The sequence below is a fragment of the Genypterus blacodes genome, unplaced genomic scaffold, assembly GCF_046128005.1.
Source record: "Genypterus blacodes isolate CSIRO-AG114 ecotype Tasmania unplaced genomic scaffold, CSIRO-AGI_Gbla_v1 ptg000181l_1, whole genome shotgun sequence".
NCBI classification, from domain to species: Eukaryota; Metazoa; Chordata; class Actinopteri; order Ophidiiformes; family Ophidiidae; genus Genypterus; species Genypterus blacodes.
Window position 1 is genome coordinate 5001 of NW_027466982.1, and position 17500 is coordinate 22500.

At 53.1% G+C, this 17500-nt stretch overlaps 4 protein-coding genes across 5 annotated transcripts in view; 3 read left to right on the forward strand and 1 right to left on the reverse strand.

Moving 5' to 3' along the window:
- The window catches only part of LOC143014113 (RING finger protein unkempt homolog), a 5236-nt gene extending 4972 nt beyond the window's left edge, over positions 1 to 264 (forward strand). The window contains exon 6 of the mRNA XM_076167903.1: positions 1 to 264. This exon is cut by the window's left edge and continues 585 nt beyond it. The gene's annotated coding sequence lies outside the window, so the exon portion shown is untranslated.
- Positions 265 to 342: 78 nt separating this feature from the next.
- On the reverse strand, positions 343 to 10197 carry unc13d (unc-13 homolog D (C. elegans)). The gene is made up of 34 exons (XM_076167902.1): positions 10031 to 10197; positions 8820 to 8840; positions 8622 to 8678; positions 8489 to 8545; positions 8272 to 8379; positions 8063 to 8122; positions 7663 to 7729; positions 7271 to 7451; positions 7146 to 7190; positions 6987 to 7058; positions 6830 to 6899; positions 6608 to 6712; positions 6434 to 6526; positions 6243 to 6343; positions 6003 to 6120; positions 5780 to 5901; positions 5041 to 5131; positions 4896 to 4952; positions 4696 to 4793; positions 4497 to 4548; positions 4215 to 4345; positions 3988 to 4105; positions 3754 to 3906; positions 3483 to 3578; positions 3196 to 3402; positions 2851 to 2925; positions 2510 to 2589; positions 2312 to 2426; positions 2157 to 2228; positions 1975 to 2058; positions 1780 to 1900; positions 1445 to 1568; positions 979 to 1205; positions 343 to 879 (listed from the first exon to the last, which is right to left on the reverse strand). Exons 1-34 carry the CDS (start codon positions 10091 to 10093, stop codon positions 767 to 769), a joined length of 3354 nt encoding a protein of 1117 aa, XP_076024017.1. The 5' UTR covers positions 10094 to 10197; the 3' UTR covers positions 343 to 766.
- A 499-nt stretch (positions 10198 to 10696) lies between these two features.
- Positions 10697 to 15758, forward strand: narf (nuclear prelamin A recognition factor). The gene is made up of 12 exons (XM_076167928.1): positions 10697 to 10960; positions 11939 to 12010; positions 12117 to 12182; positions 12264 to 12392; positions 12490 to 12622; positions 13207 to 13341; positions 13527 to 13645; positions 14060 to 14189; positions 14330 to 14402; positions 14494 to 14631; positions 14752 to 14909; positions 15123 to 15758. Exons 2-12 carry the CDS (start codon positions 11954 to 11956, stop codon positions 15368 to 15370), a joined length of 1386 nt encoding a protein of 461 aa, XP_076024043.1. The 5' UTR covers positions 10697 to 10960; positions 11939 to 11953; the 3' UTR covers positions 15371 to 15758.
- A 1163-nt stretch (positions 15759 to 16921) lies between these two features.
- Positions 16922 to 17500, forward strand: part of LOC143014120 (uncharacterized) — a 4690-nt gene continuing 4111 nt past the window's right edge. For both annotated transcript variants that reach the window (XM_076167914.1, XM_076167915.1), the window contains exons 1-2: positions 16922 to 17056; positions 17324 to 17425. The gene's annotated coding sequence lies outside the window, so the exon portion shown is untranslated. The remainder of the gene's footprint in view (positions 17057 to 17323; positions 17426 to 17500) is intronic.

A 17500-nucleotide genomic window follows, 5' to 3' on the forward strand; every position in this document is an offset into this window, starting at 1 on the left:
CCTCCAGTGTGAGCCATCAGCTCCTTCCTGTCTGAGGACCAACATGGTGTCTGATGATCCACCTGTCTCACTGCTGGAGGTGAGACAGGAAGGAGCTGACGGATCAACCTGAGGAGCGATGTCCCCGGTGAGCCTCAGCAGTTAGGAGCGTGTGTGTATCACGTGTACGTACACACACGTACACACACGTAGAACCAGGAGAGGCTCCGTGAGGCGTTCAGGCTCCGGGTCCTGATCCGTCCTCTAACCTCTTCTCTTGTTTAGCTCTACAGTAACAGAAGTGTGTAAGCAGACTCTCAGGTTCTCTCTGTCACTGGAGGAGAAACGCACGTGAACACAATCAAAGCAAACACACTCTGTTTTTAATTCTGACTGAACACTTTTCAACGTAACACGGACACGTCTGCCTTTTTCTACTCTCTGAATCGTGGATCACAGGATTCTCTGCCAAACTTTTTACATTTGTAGTCACATGTTTGACATCTCACAGCGTGTCAAATGTAGTCTAATATATATATATTATATATACATAGCTAAGTGATGTCATACTTATCTCTTGCACTGATTAGACTAAAGTATGAGGAAGCAGACGGATGTGTGTGTGGCTGTTAAAGTGTTCCTGATCACTGTGATGGTGTCTGTTAGCGCCCACGCCGCCCGCACAGGTCGGCCCGCACCAGTGTTTCCTGCTGAGTGGATCCTTTTGGTATAGATCATTAAACAAATTGTATATTTTTGGAGGAAGAGCGTTTGTCTGTGTGTTTGTTTATGTCTGAGTTCCCTCCAGCGACTGTCTCTCCCTCTGCCTCCTCTTCTTCACGAAGGCCTGGGCCTCTCGGTCTCCTCTCCTCGTCTCCAACAACGCCAGAATGTCGTTGCCTGGAAAACACACACACACACACACGCACACATATCAAAGTAAAGTTGCTGCGGTCAGTGTGGGGGCGGAGTCTCTACAGCGTGATGGCAGCGTGGTACCGTTGGGTTTGGGATGTGTGAGCGGCAGGCGAATCTGCGCCGGCGTGGCGTCCGGCTGACGGCTGAGTTCATCCGCCCCTCTGTCTCTATCACCCCCGACCCCCGGGATGGCCTTGAGGGCCAGGAACGCCTCGCCCTCGAAGTCGTCCGTCATCAGGGTGTCGTGATCCAACACCGTCACCACCAGGCAAGCCCCGGGAGCCTGGCACTGATCCAGGGACACCAGGCTGTAGAGCAGAGAGAGGAGGAGACGGGTCGCTGAGTTTCCCTTCATTTAAAACCTCAGTCTGCCTCTGAGGAAGACGAGCATGAAGCAACGACCAGGATGGGACTGAAGTCAGCACAAAGTGAAGGTGGGTGACTGAAGACTTGTGTGTCTGCGGCCTGCACTCTTCATCACATTCAGAGTAATGGAGCCAATAGAAAGAGACTGTGACTCTGTCTGTGTGTGAAGAGATGGACTCACAACTCAAAGGCCTCGTCAAAGAGGGGGTTGAGGTCGCGGCTCTTGATTTGAGTGCAGCGAGGCTCCACTATGGAGAAAACGTGACGAGGCTCCAGACACAAGTGGACAAAGGGATCGCTGAAACCTGCAGAAGAAGAAGAAGAAGAAGACGGAGCAGGTATCAGAGGCTGCGGCGTGTGTGTGTGTGTGTGTGTGTGTGTGTGTGTGTGTGTGTGTGTGTGTGTGTGTGTGTGTGTGTGTGTGTGTGTGTGTGTGTGTGTGTGTGTGTGTGTGTGTGTGTGTGTGTGTGTGTGTGTGTGTGTGTGCGCGCGCGTGTGTCTGCGTGAGGATCTGACCGTTAGAGTCCATTGGTAGGAGGCCGACGGCGTTCAGAACTTCCACCATGAGCCTCTGGTCTGACCTCCTGTAGGACGTCAGGATGGTGACGGCGCCGTACTTCTCTCCACAGCAGACGTTCTGACAGGGAGACAAACAGTCAGACACTTCCCTTCATGGCTTCAGCTTTGTTGTTCTCCTCAGGTTTTCCTCACCTGCTCCCAGATTTTCCTCTCCAGGAACTTCTCCAGGAGCTTCTGGCTGCTCAGAGCGTTGTGGGTCAGGTGAGCGTTGAGGATCTGGATGGACAGAAGAGACAGAAGCTGGATCACTGGTGGAGACACCTGGTCCTGGATGCTCGACCTGGCTGAGCTGAGGACATGAGGGACTGCTCTACCTTGTGCTCCTCAGAGTGTAGAGCCTCCAGAGGGAGTCCAGCCCCCTGAGCGTGGAAGCTCTGCTCCAGGCACTGAAACAAACACACACACACGTTCACTCATGGAGCTGCAGTAAGAACACAGGGTCAAAGGTCACAGCAGAGCGTCTCCTGACCTGCAGGGCGTAGAGCAGCCTCTGGCAGAAGACCATCAGGCCCTCCTGCTTGGTGTGCTGAGTGGCCACCTGCTGGAGGATCCTCACTGAGTTGTTCCACAGAGGAGTGAGCAGACTGGAGAGAGGGGAGAGACGCTCAGAGGTCAAGGTCAAGGTCACGCGCCACAACAAGAAGAACCTGTGAAGATCCACACTGACCTGTTGAAGTTCTCCTGGACCAGGTTCTGGTTCATGTACTGCAGCTCCTTCTCCACGTAGTGAATGAGAGGAACCACAGCCTGGAAGAAAGCAAACACTTCAGTCCTTCACCTCCACTTCTGTCAGCTGATCTGTGAATGATCTTCCTCCTCCCTGTGAAGCCAAACCTTCCTCTTCTCACTGTTACAACTTTGACTTTGTATACTTGAGCACATCTGACTGACTATAATATTGTATCTGTTTATACTTCAGACTGGACTCTGGTCTGTGTGGGTCTGAGGGGACTCTGGTCTGTGTGGGTCTGAGGGGACTCTGGTCTGTGTGGGTCTGAGGGGACTCACGTCCTCTGTGGACTTGGAGGGAAACCTCTTCCTGGTCGCCATGTTTCTCACGTACGTCTCGATGTCCATGTTCAGCTGGAGGAAGAGGAGGAGGCCATGATGAAGGGTTTACATGTACCATGGTGTGTGTGTGTGTGTGTGTGTGTGTCTGAGCCTCTGTTCATATTTAGTCCAAGCTATTTCCAAAAACAACTTTGAAATGTGGCCGTAGCCTCTTTGAGCCTTTGTTTGATTCTGTGAGCGTCTTCTGGCTCGGGTGGCTGGGCCGTCTTCTTCTTCTTCATTTGTTGGGAACAAGGCCTTTGGGTTCCGTTTCAGGTGAGCGTTAGTGAAACATGCACTCACCTTCTTTCCCAGAGTGTTTAAAGCCGAGCGTATCTCTCTGTTCAGGACGCTCTGGGCCTGGCCTAGCTGGGAGGGCAGTGTGTTATGGAACTGGCTCTCTGCTATGACCTGAACCGTTCGCTCCCGCAGCCCCGCCCAGTTCAGCTTCATGGGAATGCGGTTGAGGACGGAGCGCAGGTACTCCAGGTCGTTCACCACCACACACAGCTGCAGAGACGGAGGGAGAGACACACACACCTGAGAGTCCCACAGAGCTCCCATGGAGGAGAACCTGGAGGGTTTCTCACCATGTTGATGGATCTGCCAGTGTCGGACTTCTCAGACAGAACTCGAACCTTCTCCTTCAGGATGTGACAGTAGGTCATCACGATCTTACACACATCCTGAAATCACACAAAGGCTGAAGAGACACTGCACTCAGACTGCTGTGTGTGTGTGTGTGTGTGTGTGTGTGTGTGTGTGTGTGTGTGTGTGTGTGTGTGTGTGTGTGTGTGTGTGTGTGTGTGTGTGTGTGTGTGTGTGTGTGTGTGTGTGTGTGTGCGTGTGCGGGTGTGTTACCTCAGTGAGCTTGACCATGAGCATGAAGGCCTCCTCGGGGTCGGGCCAGGACAGCTGCTCCCACAGGTGACAGATGGGTTGGATGCAGTCGACCAGATCCACCACAGAGGAGCTGTGCTTGATGGGCGTGTCCCCGGACTGAAGCGGCTGCAGCTGAGGTCACAAACGTGTCAAACCAGAGTCACATCTGATGAAAGCAGAGAGCAGAAGTGAAAGCATGTACACACTCCTGACCTGGTCCACCTGCAGGGCCCGCTCCACCCGGTCCTGTGTGGTGTTGAAGGCCTGGTGTAGCCAGTAAGGGAGAGCCTCTCTGAAGTCCTCCTGAAAGTGTGTGAGCTCCAACACGCCCCTGGAAACACACACACACACACACACACACACACACACACCACTGACTCCACTTATCCCATTACATCCCTGTATTGGGCTTTAGTATGTGGAGAGATGTGACCTCTGACCTCTTCTGTAAGAAGGCCTTGTCTTTGCGGATGCTCTGCAGGCTCAGGTAGACAGGAAACAGGCTGTTAGCCACGTGCTGCTCCATCTGACCGTCCATCAGAGCCAAGGTGTCCCGCACCTCCTGGGCCAGCTGCAGAGGAGAGAGAGAAGAAGAAGAAGAAGAAGAGAACTCCAGTGAGACAGGAAACACTTTCCATGTCTTTCATTGGGTTTGTTCCTGTTGATGTTGACTGAAGGATTGATTGATTGAAGACGAGAGACTCAAACGTTTCAGTACTAACCAGGGAGTCGAGCTTGTGATAGACCACAGTGAAGACGTCCAGCTGCACCGCACTGCAACACAACACAACACATTCAGCTCTGGTACACTCTCTCTCTCTCTCTCTCTCTCTCTCTCTCTCTGTCTCTGTCTCTGTCTCTCTTTCTCTCTCTCTTGTTCGTACTCCATCATCCCTCTGAAGGTTTCTAGCTCCAGTTTACCTGAGAAACACTTTGTTCCAAACATCTTTGTTGTGTTTGACGTCTTCCTGCACTTCCCCCATCAGCCTGGAGAGGGCGTCCACGATCTCTGACTGGTCCTGGGTGTTGGCAAACAAAATGAAACCTCAGCCCACAAACAGCATGCAGACTTCATCCATGTGATTGATGGTTAGGGTCAGGGGTCAGGGGTCAGGGTTTACCTTAGTCATTGGCTGATGCAAACCCTTTTTGATGGTGAACCACTCCTGTGTTCCTGCCTGACATAAAGAATCGAATCACATGGGATCATTATTCAGTATCACCCCCCCCCCTGTGATGAAGTCATAATAGTGATTGATGACCGACCTGAACGGCATCGCTGACCTCGTCCTGCAGGTCAAAGTCAGCCGGGTTCAGCTTCTGAAAGCTTTGAGTTTTACAGATCTGCACCAGGATCCTGAAAGAAGACCAATCAGTGAGTGTCTCTGTGTGTCTCTGTCTCTGTGTGTCTCTGTGTGTCTCTGTGTGTCTCTGTGTGTCTGTGTGTCTCTGTGTCTCTGTGTGTCTCTGTGTGTCTGTGTGTCTCTGTGTCTCTGTGTCTCTGTGTGTCTGTGTGTCTCTGTGTGTCTCTGTGTGTCTCTGTCTCTGTGTGTCTCTGTGTGTCTCTGTGTCTCTGTGTGTCTGTGTGTCTCTGTGTGTCTCTGTGTGTCTCTGTCTCTGTGTGTCTCTGTGTGTCTCTGTGTGTCTCTGTGTGTCTCTGTGTCTCTGTCTCTGTGTGTCTCTGTGTGTCTCTGTGTCTGTGTCTCTGTGTGTCTCTGTGTCTCTGTGTGTCTCTGTGTCACTGTGTCTCTGTGTGTCTCTGTGTCTCTGTGTGTCTCTGTGTGTCTCTGTGTCTCTGTGTGTCTCTGTGTCTCTGTGTGTCTCTGTGTGTCTCTGTGTCTCTGTGTGTCTCTGTGTCTCTGCGTGTCTCTGTGTGTCTCTGTGTGTCTCTGTGTCTCTGTGTCTGTGTGTCTCTGTGTCTGTGTGTCTCTGTGTGTCTCTGTGTCTCCTGGTGTGTATGCAGGTGTGCGACAGGTGTGTGAGCGGCAGCACGGCGGCGGCGTACCTGAGCAGTGTGTGCAGCTTGGGGGTGGCAGTGGGAGTCGGGGGGAAGATGTCTCTGTATTTGGACACCAGACAGAGTCCATACTGCAGGAAGCCATGCAGAGAGTCTCCAAGCTCCTGCTTCTGTTCAACCAAGGACACTGAGCTCTGATATTGACATCACAACCAGCAGATGTTTCTCAATGAGACATGGCGTCAGAAGGGGGCAGTAGTGAGTTAGTTACCTGCTGGTACGGCAGCTCCTGCTGGCACCAGTGGTACTCGATGCTGGTGAGCTGCTGGAACAGCACGGACGAGTCCACCTCTAAGCTCTGGTACAGTTTACTGTACGCAACCCACTTCCTGTCAGGAACAACGGCACAAACCCCTCACAAGTAAACAAGGAGCACCAGGAAGAGGACCAGGAGGACAAGGAGGAGCTTGTCTCCTGTCTGCACACCAGCAGAAGGTGTGAAGGTGCTTACCCCAGGTCCTGGAGGAAAGGTGAGAGGTCGTTCTGCGTGGCGTAGAGGTCCAGCAGTGTCTGAGCTTCGCCACCCAGCTCTCCTTTCCACGAAGTACAACCCTGAGACAGGTAAGCAGAGGGACGGAGGACATGGAGGTGTGGTTCCTGCCTTTAAGGGGACACACGTGTCCACTTGGTCTGGTCCCTTACCTGCTGCTTGGAGATGTACGCCTGCACAAACTGCTGGAGGATTCCACAGTAGTTGGTGTAAGCACTTCGCCCGGCGCTCAGCGTCCCGTCCCTCTGTCAGTCACAAGGGAGACGTCTCACAACCTGTCCATGTCTCAACATCTCTGGGACAAAGGTCTGAATGGACGCCTTTACCTCTTTGTGGATGAACTTGAGTATGAGGTGACACTGTCCTCTGTTAGGATGCTTCTCCGTCCTGGGCTCCAGATTGTACCATTTGTTTTCTGTACAGGGAAGATCCTAAAGGCCCCAAGACATGAAACCAACCACACAGCAGATATGCCTCATGATAGTGTGTGTGTGTGTGTGTGTGTGTGTGATTCCACGTCACTTCGATGACAGGAAGTGGTTTACTACCTGTAGTTTCAGGACGATGTGTCCCAGGAAGTCGTCCGTTCCTTTCTCCTTCTTTGCATCTTTGATCATCCTATGGAACAGAAGCAGTAAGCGTCTTTAATGTTCATCTGCTTAGCATGGAGGCCATGTGGCTCAGGAGCCAGAGGGGGCGCTGTACCTCCTCAAGCTGTCGAAGCTGGTCTTGATCTCCTCCAGCTTCTGAGTGAGTGACACATCCTCGTCTTTATCCCTGAAACAGCAGCGACACTAAATGTGAACAGAGCCGATGGCAACATTTCACCACAGAACCTGCTGGAGGTCTTCAGGTTGTCCTCACCACATCTCCAGGTGGAAGCTGGCACCCTCAGGGTCCTGGAACTCTCTGAACATCAACAGATCAACATGATGAGGAGGTGGAATGTAAAGCGGACGTATGGGGCAAACAGAGATGTTTGGACTCACAGGATGAAGGTCTGGTTCCAGATGGGCATGAGCGTTTGCTTCTTGATCTCCGTCTGGTAGAGCTTCTGCTCGGGCACGGAGTCCTTCATTACCACTCTGCGGGGTTTGGACCTGGACTTGCGTGTGTTAGTTTGTTTCTCCTCCTCCATGATGGTGAGCTGGCAGTACGGGTCACTGGAGCCTGAGGAGAACACATCAGGGGACCTTCATCATCATCATCGTCATCATCACCAGACCCACAGGACTCTATGTGTTTTATTCGGTTTATATTTCTTATATTCTTGTATTTATCTGATCTAATCTCTCACTACTGCTCTTCTCTAAGCATGCAGGCTCATCTGCTGTTAGATTCATCAGATTGATCTTATTTATTAAATGAAGATCCGACTCACCTGTAACATCTTTAGCCAGAATTTCTTTGGCTTCTTTCACGGTGGCCATCAGGCAGTAAACAGGAGGCTGAGACACAAAGATCCAGATGCTTAAAGCTCCAAACATGAGCCCAGATGTTCTGCATGTCAGAGCTCCAAACATGAGCCCAGATGTTCTACATGTCAGAGCTCCAAACATGAGCCCAGATGTTCTGCATGTCAGAGCTCCAAACATGAGCCCAGATGTTCTACATGTCAGAGCTCCAAACATGAGCCCAGATGTTCTACATGTCAGAGCTCCAAACATGAGCCCAGATGTTCTACATGTCAGAGCTCCAAACATCAGCCCAGATGTTCTACATGTCAGAGCTCCAAACATGAGCCCAGATGTTCTACATGTCAGAGCTTCTCTCTCTCTCACCTCTTTGCTCTGCAGCGTCTCCATCAGACTGTGGTGCTCTGCCTCGGTCATGGTGAAGGCCTGCAGGATCAGAGGGAAAGGCACATACAGTACAGGGTGTGTGTGTGTGTGTGTGTGTGTGTGTGTGTGTGTGTGTGTGTGTGTGTGTGTGTGTGTGTGTGTGTGTGTGTGTGTGTGTGTGTGTGTGTGTGTGTGTGTGTGTGTGTTACCTCCTTGATGTAGTGGAAAAGCTGCTCATCTGTGAAGACCTCAGCAGACGCCGGCTTCCCCAGCTTATGAGCAACGGTGTAGAGCAGCTCCATGTACAGAGGCTTCAGCTGCAGCACACACACACACACACACACACACACACACACACTCAGCTGTAGTGCTGTAGTCTTTACTGTGTAGACTCAGAGTTCAGGTGCACAGGAGGAGCTCTGATACCTCACGCTCTTTGTGTTTTCTCGCTTTCTCTTCTGGGTTTTCATCGTCCTTCAGATCCTACAGGAGAGATGCAACATGTGACCTCTGTGACCTCTGCTAAATGACCTGCTAAAGGCCCTGCGGTGTGACCTACCCTCTTCTCTCTCAGTCTTCTGGTCTTGGCCAGTTTACGTGCGAGCCCTGGGGAGAACTGACAACATGAAGGGAGAGAAAGAGTCAGGAAAAACCAGACCACCAGAAGAACAAGAGGTCAAAGGGCATCCCAGCTCATCTCATAGGTCCTACCCCCCGGGAACGGCCTGCATGCCTGGGAGCGCCCGGCTGTGTTTACCTGTCGAGTGGCTTCATGATCCTGCAAACAGAAGAGGAAGCTGATCAGCTCATGATGACATCAAAACCTCAGTGTTCAGACCAGAAAGGATTTTGAAACGATGTTCAAGTTCCTCACAGACGAGCGGCTACATTACTCAACAAACACACTTCAACAGACACAGACACAGAAGCAGCAGCAGCAGCAGCTCTCTTCTTCAGGACCTGATAAGAAGGACGCACCGCAGCTTCTGTAAACAACTTCCTGTAAGTCACCGCTACTGAAACACACACACACATCGCCCTGGGAACAAGAGCGCTGGCGGCCGTTTCACATCCACCTCAACCTCTCAACAATTGTCACAAGGCACACACACAGCTTCACAGGAGCTTCACACTTCACACCCCATACATATCAGGGGTTGTGTCAGTCTGACTCATGCTTGGTTACTGTCACCGAGGATGATCTGAGTGTTTGATAAGAATCAGAACCATTTTGATGTAGCATAACAAGATGTCTAAAGATGGTAACCATAGAGACGATAAGTAAGAGAGGCAAAACTCCAGAAATATGCTGCGATCTACACCACACACACACACACACACACACACACGCACACACACACACACACACACACACACACACACACACACACACACACACACACACACACACACACACACACGCGCAGACCATCACACACACACACACATGTACACACACACACACACACACACACACACAGACACACACAGAGACAAACACACACGGAGACACACACACACACACACACAGCGGTGTGGACACGTGTGTGTGTTTCCGGGCTCTAATCAGCTGTATCAGGGAGGCAGTAGCTCAGTGGGTAGAGCTTCCGCTTGGGAACCGGAGGGTCGCCAGTTCGGTGCCCTGCCGAGGTGCCCCTGAGCAAGGCACCGAACACTCAATTGCTCTCCTCTCTGCGAAGGGTGGTAATGTAATGTAATGTAAGTCGCTTTGGATGAAAGCGTCTGCCAAATGATCGTAAGGTAAGGTAAGGTAAGGTAATGTAAGGTAAGGTAAGGTAATGTAAGGTAATGTATCGCTGTCCTAACTCATCTGATCTTTTCTACTTTGGTGAATATTTCTAGTTTTATGACCAAAACAACACATTTTCCGCGCTGAAAGTCTCAGACCTAAACATAACCTTTGACCCAAAGCGATGCCCAGTCCAAACACACTCACACACTCCGTACCTGCTCAGGTGTCTGCAGTAAACTGGCTCCAGCGCCCAGATGCTCACTTTGACTGGTCGTCATGACGATGATAATATTCGATAACCGGGCCCCTGGCTGGTTGAGGTGCTCGGCGTGTGTCTGTGTGTGTGAGACAGGGAAGCTGTGTGTGCCTGTGCATGCTTGCAGCGTTGTTTTTATGAAGCAGCCGGAAAGTCATCACTTCCTGTTGGAGGTGGAAACATCAGTAACTGTGACTTCTTTCCTCACCGACGCTGGAGCTTCTGTCTGAGTGTGAGAGCTTCATCCTACTGTCCTCACACACACACACACACACACACACACACAGACACACAAAGCTTGAGCTGCATCACATCACAGTAATGTTTACAGACAGCATCATGTATCTGCTCTGGAGGCCTCTGAAGGGACCCCCCCTCCCCCCACCCCCTGTGGGGACCCCCCTCTCAGGACCCCCACTTGGGTCTAGATGTGTGTGATGTTGCCACAGCGCCCCCAGCAGGTAGACTAAGGTGCTGTTGAGTCAGCAGTGAGGTCACGTGTCCACCGTTGGGCTCCAGCTGACTCATGTAATCATGGGCTGCAGTTAGGCAACAAGTTGCTCCGCCTGCAGCAACTTCCCCCGACAATGAGTTGCTAAAAGAGATCACTTCCGGGTCTTGTGATGGTTTGGTCGGCGCATGCGCAGTGGCGGAGCCGGCGGGGACACAATGGAGTCGGACGTACACAGAGAAGAATGTGGCGAGCAGAGCTGAGAGCAGCCGAGTGTGTGTGAGTGTGTGTGACCGAGCGGCCGCGGAGGACAGAGCAGCCGCACATAGAGCAGTCACTCCACAGCATATCGACCTAGAGCAGAGATCAGCCGCCCTGCGCTGCTCTGGCTGCTCTGCCTTTGCCTTTGAGCCAAACATCAGTGCAGCGCAACGCGCGGTGAGTTCAACTCCTCTTTGTTTTGTTTGCAGCGCGATTAATGATCAACCATCCTCCGAAGAGAAACATGTTAGAGCAGCGACCATGATAGAGCGGCATGGGAGCGACAAGGCCCGAGAGAGCGGCTATAGAGCCTCAGGTAGAGCCTCAGGTAGAGCTTCAGGTCTCTCTCTCTCTCTCGCTCTCTCTCTTTGTCTCTCTCTCTGTGAGACCCCCCTGTGTCCCTGTGAGACCCCGCTGTGTCCCTCTGAGACCCCGCTGTGTCCCTCTGAGACCCCCCTGTGTCCCTCTGAGACCCCCCTGTGTCCCTGTGAGACCCTCCTGTGTCCCTGATACCCCCTTTGTCCCTATAAGACCCTCCTGTGTCCCTGTGAGACCCCCTGTGTCCCTGTGAGACCCCCCTGTGTCCCTCTGAGACCCCCCTGTGTCCCTCTGAGACCCCCCTGTGTCCCTGTGAGACCCCCCTGTGTCCCTGAGACCCCCTTTGTCCCTGTAAGACCCTCCTGTGTCCCTGTGAGACCCCCTGTGTCCCTCTGAGACCCCCCTGTGTCCCTCTGAGACCCCCCTGTGTCCCTGTGAGACCCCCTGTGTCCCTCTGAGACCCCCCTGTGTCCCTCTGAGACCCCCCTGTCCCTCTGAGACCCCCCTGTGTCCCTCTGAGACCCCCCTGTGTCCCTGTGAGATTCACTCTGTGTGAAACCGTTTTGAGTCATCGTGTGTGTGTGTGTGTGTGTGTTGGTGCTGTATTATGTGCTGTAATGATCCTAATGGTTGTTTGTGTGTGTGTGTGTGTGTGTGTGTGTGTAATTACATTGAGCCCTCTGTTTTAATGACAGGACGCCGTCTCTTTCCCACCATCACAAAGGGCGGTGCTTGATAAGGCGGCGGCCTGTGATTGGATGGGCGGGCGGGACTATGAGCTGAACATCATCTGTGTGTGTGTGTGTGTGTGTGTGTGTGTGTGTGTCTCCTCTGCAGACCAGCCACGCCAACATGTCAGAGGTCAGCATAGCGAAGCGCAAAGAGAAGTGTGAGAACTGCACCAAGCAGGTGAGTGTGTGTGTGTGTGTGTGTGTGTGTGTGTGTGTCCAGCTGCTCTGTGTCCAGCTGCTCTGTGTCCAGCTGCTCTGTGACTCTGGTTCTGATCTGTTCCCAGTGCAACAAGAAGCAGAGTGAGGACGGTGTGACCTCTCATCAGGGCGGAGATGAAGCCAACCAGAAGGTCAGACCTTCACAACACAACATGGACACTGACCAACACAACACTTCTCTGAGTGTCTCATGTCCTCTGTCTGTCCCTCAGGTGCATGAAGCGTCTCAGGTGCTGCTGAGCGCCTGTCTGTCCTGTGAAGGCTGCGTGTCAGAGCAGGAGAGCCTGAAGATCTCCCAGCAGAGCCTGGGACAGCTGGAGGAGGTCCTGGCCCTCAACAAGGTACCAGACAGGGCAGGCAGACAAAGAAGAAGAAGAAGAGGTGGTGCTGTGGTCCCTCTGGATAATGGCTCTGTTCCTCTGTCTTTCTCCCCTTTAGAGGTGTGACGTGTCCAAACATAAGGTGCTGCTGGTCTCCGTCTGTCCACAGTCTCTCCCCTTCTTTGCCCTCAAGTTCGGCGTGGACGTGGCAGAGGCGGCGCACAAACTGTGTGGCTTTCTGAAGAGCCTGGGTGAGGAGGAGGGGACATCTGAGGAGGGGACATCAGGGGAGGGGACATCTGAGGAGGGGACATCTGGGGAGGGGACATCTGGGGAGGGGACATCTGAGTAGGGGACATCAGGGGAGGGGACATCTGAGGAGGGGACATCAGGGGAGGGGACATCTGGGGAGGGGACATCTGAGGAGGGGACATCAGGGGAGGGGACATCAGGGGAGGGGACATCTGGGGAGGGGACATCTGAGGAGGGGACATCTGAGGAGGGGACATCAGGGGAGGGGACATCTGAGTAGGGGACATCTGAGGAGGGGACATCTGAGTAGGGGACATCAGGGGAGGGGACATCTGAGTAGGGGACATCAGGGGAGGGGACATCTGAGGAGGGGACATCAGGGGAGGGGACATCAGGGGAGGGGACATCTGGGGAGGGGACATCTGAGGAGGGGACATCTGGGGAGGGGACATGTTTATTTGTTTTCCTCTGTGATGATGAAGGAGCTAACCTTCGTCCTCCTCTGTGTGATGATGAAGGAGCTAACCCTCCTCCTCCTCTGTGTGATGATGAAGGAGCTAACCCTCCTCCTCCTCCCTCTCAGGTGTGAGCTTCGTGTTGGACTCCACCCTGGCTGCAGGCTTCAGCATCGTGGAGAGTCAGAGGGAGTTCATCCAGAGGTACAGGAGGAGAAACCACGACCCACACGCTCTGCCCATGTTCACCTCCTCCTGCCCGGGTGAGCTGCTGCTGCACCGCACCTCCTCTGGGCCCCTGGGCTCCTCCTCCTCCCCTCTGCTGGGAGGGGGGAGCAGAGATAGAGCGACACTGTGAGGGCCAGATAGAGGCTCTCCTCCACCCCTCCCTCCATCAGAGAGCACCAGGCCTTAACGTGTGTGTGTGTGTGTGTGTGTGTGTGTGTAGGGTGGATCCGTTATGCTGAGCGTGTGCTGGGCAGCTTGGTGACTCCTCACATCTGCACAGCCAGGTCTCCTCAGCAGGTCATGGGCTGTCTGGTCAAAGACTTCTTCTCCAAGCAGCAGGTCAGAGTTCATGTTTCATATCTAGGTCAGAACTTCACTGGAGCTCTGCAGTGGAGCTCTTCACTGGAGCTCTTCACTGGAGCTCTTCAGTGGAGCTCTTCACTGGAGCTCTTCAGTGGAGCTCTTCAGTGGAGCTCTTCAGTGGAGCTCTTCACTGGAGCTCTTCAGTGGAGCTCTTCACTGGAGCTCTTCACTGGAGCTCTTCACTGGAGCTCTTCACTGGAGCTCTTCAGTGGAGCTCTTCAGTGGAGCTCTTCAGTGGAGCTCTTCACTGGAGCTCTTCACTGGAGCTCTTCACTGGAGCTCTTCAGTGGAGCTCTTCAGTGGAGCTCTTCAGTGGAGCTCTTCACTGGAGCTCTTCACTGGAGCTCTTCACTGGAGCTCTTCTTCATCTGTGCTCATTTTCCCCAGCAGAAGCTGAGTCCAGAGAAGTTCTTCCATGTGGTCCTGGCTCCCTGCTTTGATAAGAAGCTGGAGGCGGTCAGAGAGGAGTTCTACAGCAGCCTGCTGGACAGCAGAGACGTGGACTGTGTCCTCACCTCAGGTTTGACCCTGATGACCCCATGTTCATGGGACTTTACACAGTCAAACACTATCTATGAAGCATTTAAAGCCATATGAGGATGAGGATGATGAGGATGAGGTCCAGATGTTAAGGATGTGTTGTTGTTGTTGTTGTTTCAGGTGAGATCTTCTACATGATGGAGCAGAGGAAGGTGTCTGTGGAGGAGCTGGACTCCTCCCCACTGGACCACCTGTGAGTCCTGCTGTGTCTCATGTCTCTGTGTGGGTGTGAAGGCAGCAGAGGTCAGAGGTCAGGGCCTGAGTCTGTGTCCTGTGTCTTGCAGGCTGGGGGAGGCCGGAGACGGCGTGCTGTCCAGGCACGAGGGCCGCGGCTCTGAGGGCTTCCTGGAGCACGTGTTCAAGCACGCCGCCAAGGAGCTGTTTGGTCTGGACGTCCAGGAGATCACATACAAGACCCTCAGGTGAGACACGCCCACCTCTGACCTCTGACCTCTGACCTCTGACCCAGCCGGGCCTGGACCCAGCCGGTTCTGTGAGGCTTAATCACACCTCTCCTCTGCCGTCCCATGTTGGCTCTGTAGGAACCGGGACTTCCAGGAAGTGACCCTGGAGCGAGACGGGGAGACGCTGCTGCAGTTTGCCGCCGTGTACGGATTCAGGAACATCCAGACGCTGGTTCACCGCATGAGGAAGGGTCGCGTCCCGTACCAGCTGGTGGAGGTTCTGTCCTGCCCTGGAGGTAACGGCTCGCTCCTCTCCTCTCCTCTCCCTTCCTCTCCTCTCCTCTCCTCTCCTCTCCCTTCCTCTCCTCTCCTCTCCCTTCCTCTCCTCTCCTCTCCTCTCCTCTCCTCTCCCTTCCTCTCCTCTCCTCTCCTCTCCTCTCCTCTCCTCTCCTCTCTGTGTGAAGCTGTCAGTATGATGTTTAGGTGCTGACCCTCTTCTGTGGCCTCAGGGTGCCTGAGCGGCCGCGGTCAGGCTGAGGGCGCGTCGGAGGGCCGTGTGGACAAAGCTCTGGCCCAGCAGATGGAGGACACGTACAGCTGTCTGCCGGTCCGCCTCCCGGAGCTCAACCCCGCCCTGCACACCCTCTACCAGGACTGGCTGGAGGGCCAGGACTCGGCCAAGGCCAGGGCGCTGCTACACACACAGTACAAGGCCCAGAGTGACACACACACACAGCCTCCGCACATGCAGTGGTGAAGGGCCGAGGCCAGGGGGCGCCGTTACCTCACACGCCCTCGTCACCGCCGCTGGGGCCGTGAAGGGCGTCTGCAGCAGAGGGCGGGGCCAAACTCTGGGTGCCCTTCATACATTCACCCACAGGGGGGCGCTGCTGCCTCTGAGCTCACACCTCTGGAGCCTGGAGGACCTAAGGACACACACACACACACACACACACACACACACACACACACACACACACACACACTGACTTACACCCACTACTACAATACAGGTTCTCAAAGTGTGTGTAAAGTGGGAAGGTTCTCATATCTGCGTGTTTACCAGCAGTAAATCATGGATCCTCACGTGTTCACACATGAAGACTGACATCACACGCCTGTGGCAGAGGAGAGGGAGGATCACACCACTGCTGTGAGGGAAAACACAGCTGTCACGCCAGGGCCCATAGGGGTCCACCAGGGTCCACCAGGGTCCACCAGGGCCCACCAGGGTCCACCAGGGTCCACCAGGGTCCACCAGGGCCCACCAGGGTCCACCAGGGTCCACTCAGACCCACAGAGCTGAAGAGAAGGAGAGGAACATCTACACAGACTTTCTGAGGCCAGCTTGTGAACGCCACTAAAGTCTTGAAGTGTAAAATGTGAGCGTGTTGCTCTATAAGTCAGTAAGAACACAGAGCGTCTGCTGCTCTGTGTGTCCGTCCGTCCCTGCAGAGGACAAGAAGACATGAACATATTAACCCATGAAGATCTGCTTTGAGATGGTTTGTTCCCATGTTCAATCTCAACTTCATCACTCAGCACGTTTACATCTGCAGCCACACTCTGACTGCTCTAGCTGCTCTGTCCTCATGTATGTGAAGTGTATCCGTGCTGCAGCACACACAGACCTCACTGCATGTCAACGTGCTGAGCTTCAGTCCCGTGTTCTTCTGTTGTTCATCATACATGTCGTACATGTTCACTACTAAAGTATTCAGAGAAACAAATGAGCGTTCTTGTCTGCTTTCATGGGGTTTAAGGTGGAATGATGTCATCATAACCAGGTCAAAGCTCTGTGTCTCCTCCTCCTCCAGCAGGGCCTCGGACCCAGCAGGGCCTCGGACCCAGCTGGGCCTCGGACCCAGCAGGGCCTCGGACCCAGCAGGGCCTCAGACATGCAGCTGGTTGAGTGAGGGACAGACAGACTGAACAGAAGTGATCCCACTGGATTGATCACTGATTTACATTCATATCTCCTAAACTAATAAAGAGAGAGATCATTCAAGTGACTGAGGTCAAGAGGTCAGGTTATAGAGGTCAAACAGACAGAGATGCAGGTTTTGGTTGTCATGGTGATTTAGAAAAAGGTTTGGATTTAAACACAGGTTTTGTCAGCGTGGCTCCGTGTTCAGGTCCACATGTAGAAACGTCCTCTGTATGTTTGATACATCAGTGTGTTCTCAGTACGGATGAGCATGTCAAGATGAAGAATGAAGAAGAAGAAGACTTGACCTCAAACTGCTGTGGGAATGTTACGCAACGCTTTGCTGCTCTTGGCAGCTCGCCACGGAAACTACAACGGCAGGTTGAAAGTACAGCCCTGTCTGGAAAGTCCAGGTGTGTGTGTGTGTGTGTGTGTGTGTGAAAGGGAGAATAAAAGGGAAGAGTGGATTAGATCCTCGTCAATCATCGGCTGCTGAAGTCTGAGACGAGAGCTGAGGTGAGTGTGGACATGATTTAGGTTACCTGTGTGTGTGTGTGTGTGTGTGTGTGTGTGTGTGTGTGTGTGTGTGTGTGTCAGGTTTGGGACTTAACCACTACCAACTGAACATAACATGAATATAAATGTCTCTGCTGTTTGGGGTGTTAAAGGAGTATATATATATATGTGTGTGTGTGTGTGTAATGTATAATTCCTTTTTTTGATTGGATTTGATAGATATTTTCCATGTCTGTGTGTGTGTGTGTGTTATCTCCCGCTCCTCAGGACTGTCCAGGATGTGTCTGCTCTGGTGTCTGCTGTGTGTGAGCGCCCCCATGCTCAGCTTCTCCCAGTCCACACACTCTTGTGCCCAAGCAGGGAGTAAAGGTTCGCTGCAGCTCGTGTGTGTGTGTGTGAACCAAAGAAGGAACCCTATCTGTCTTACCTGCTTGTTTGGCTTTA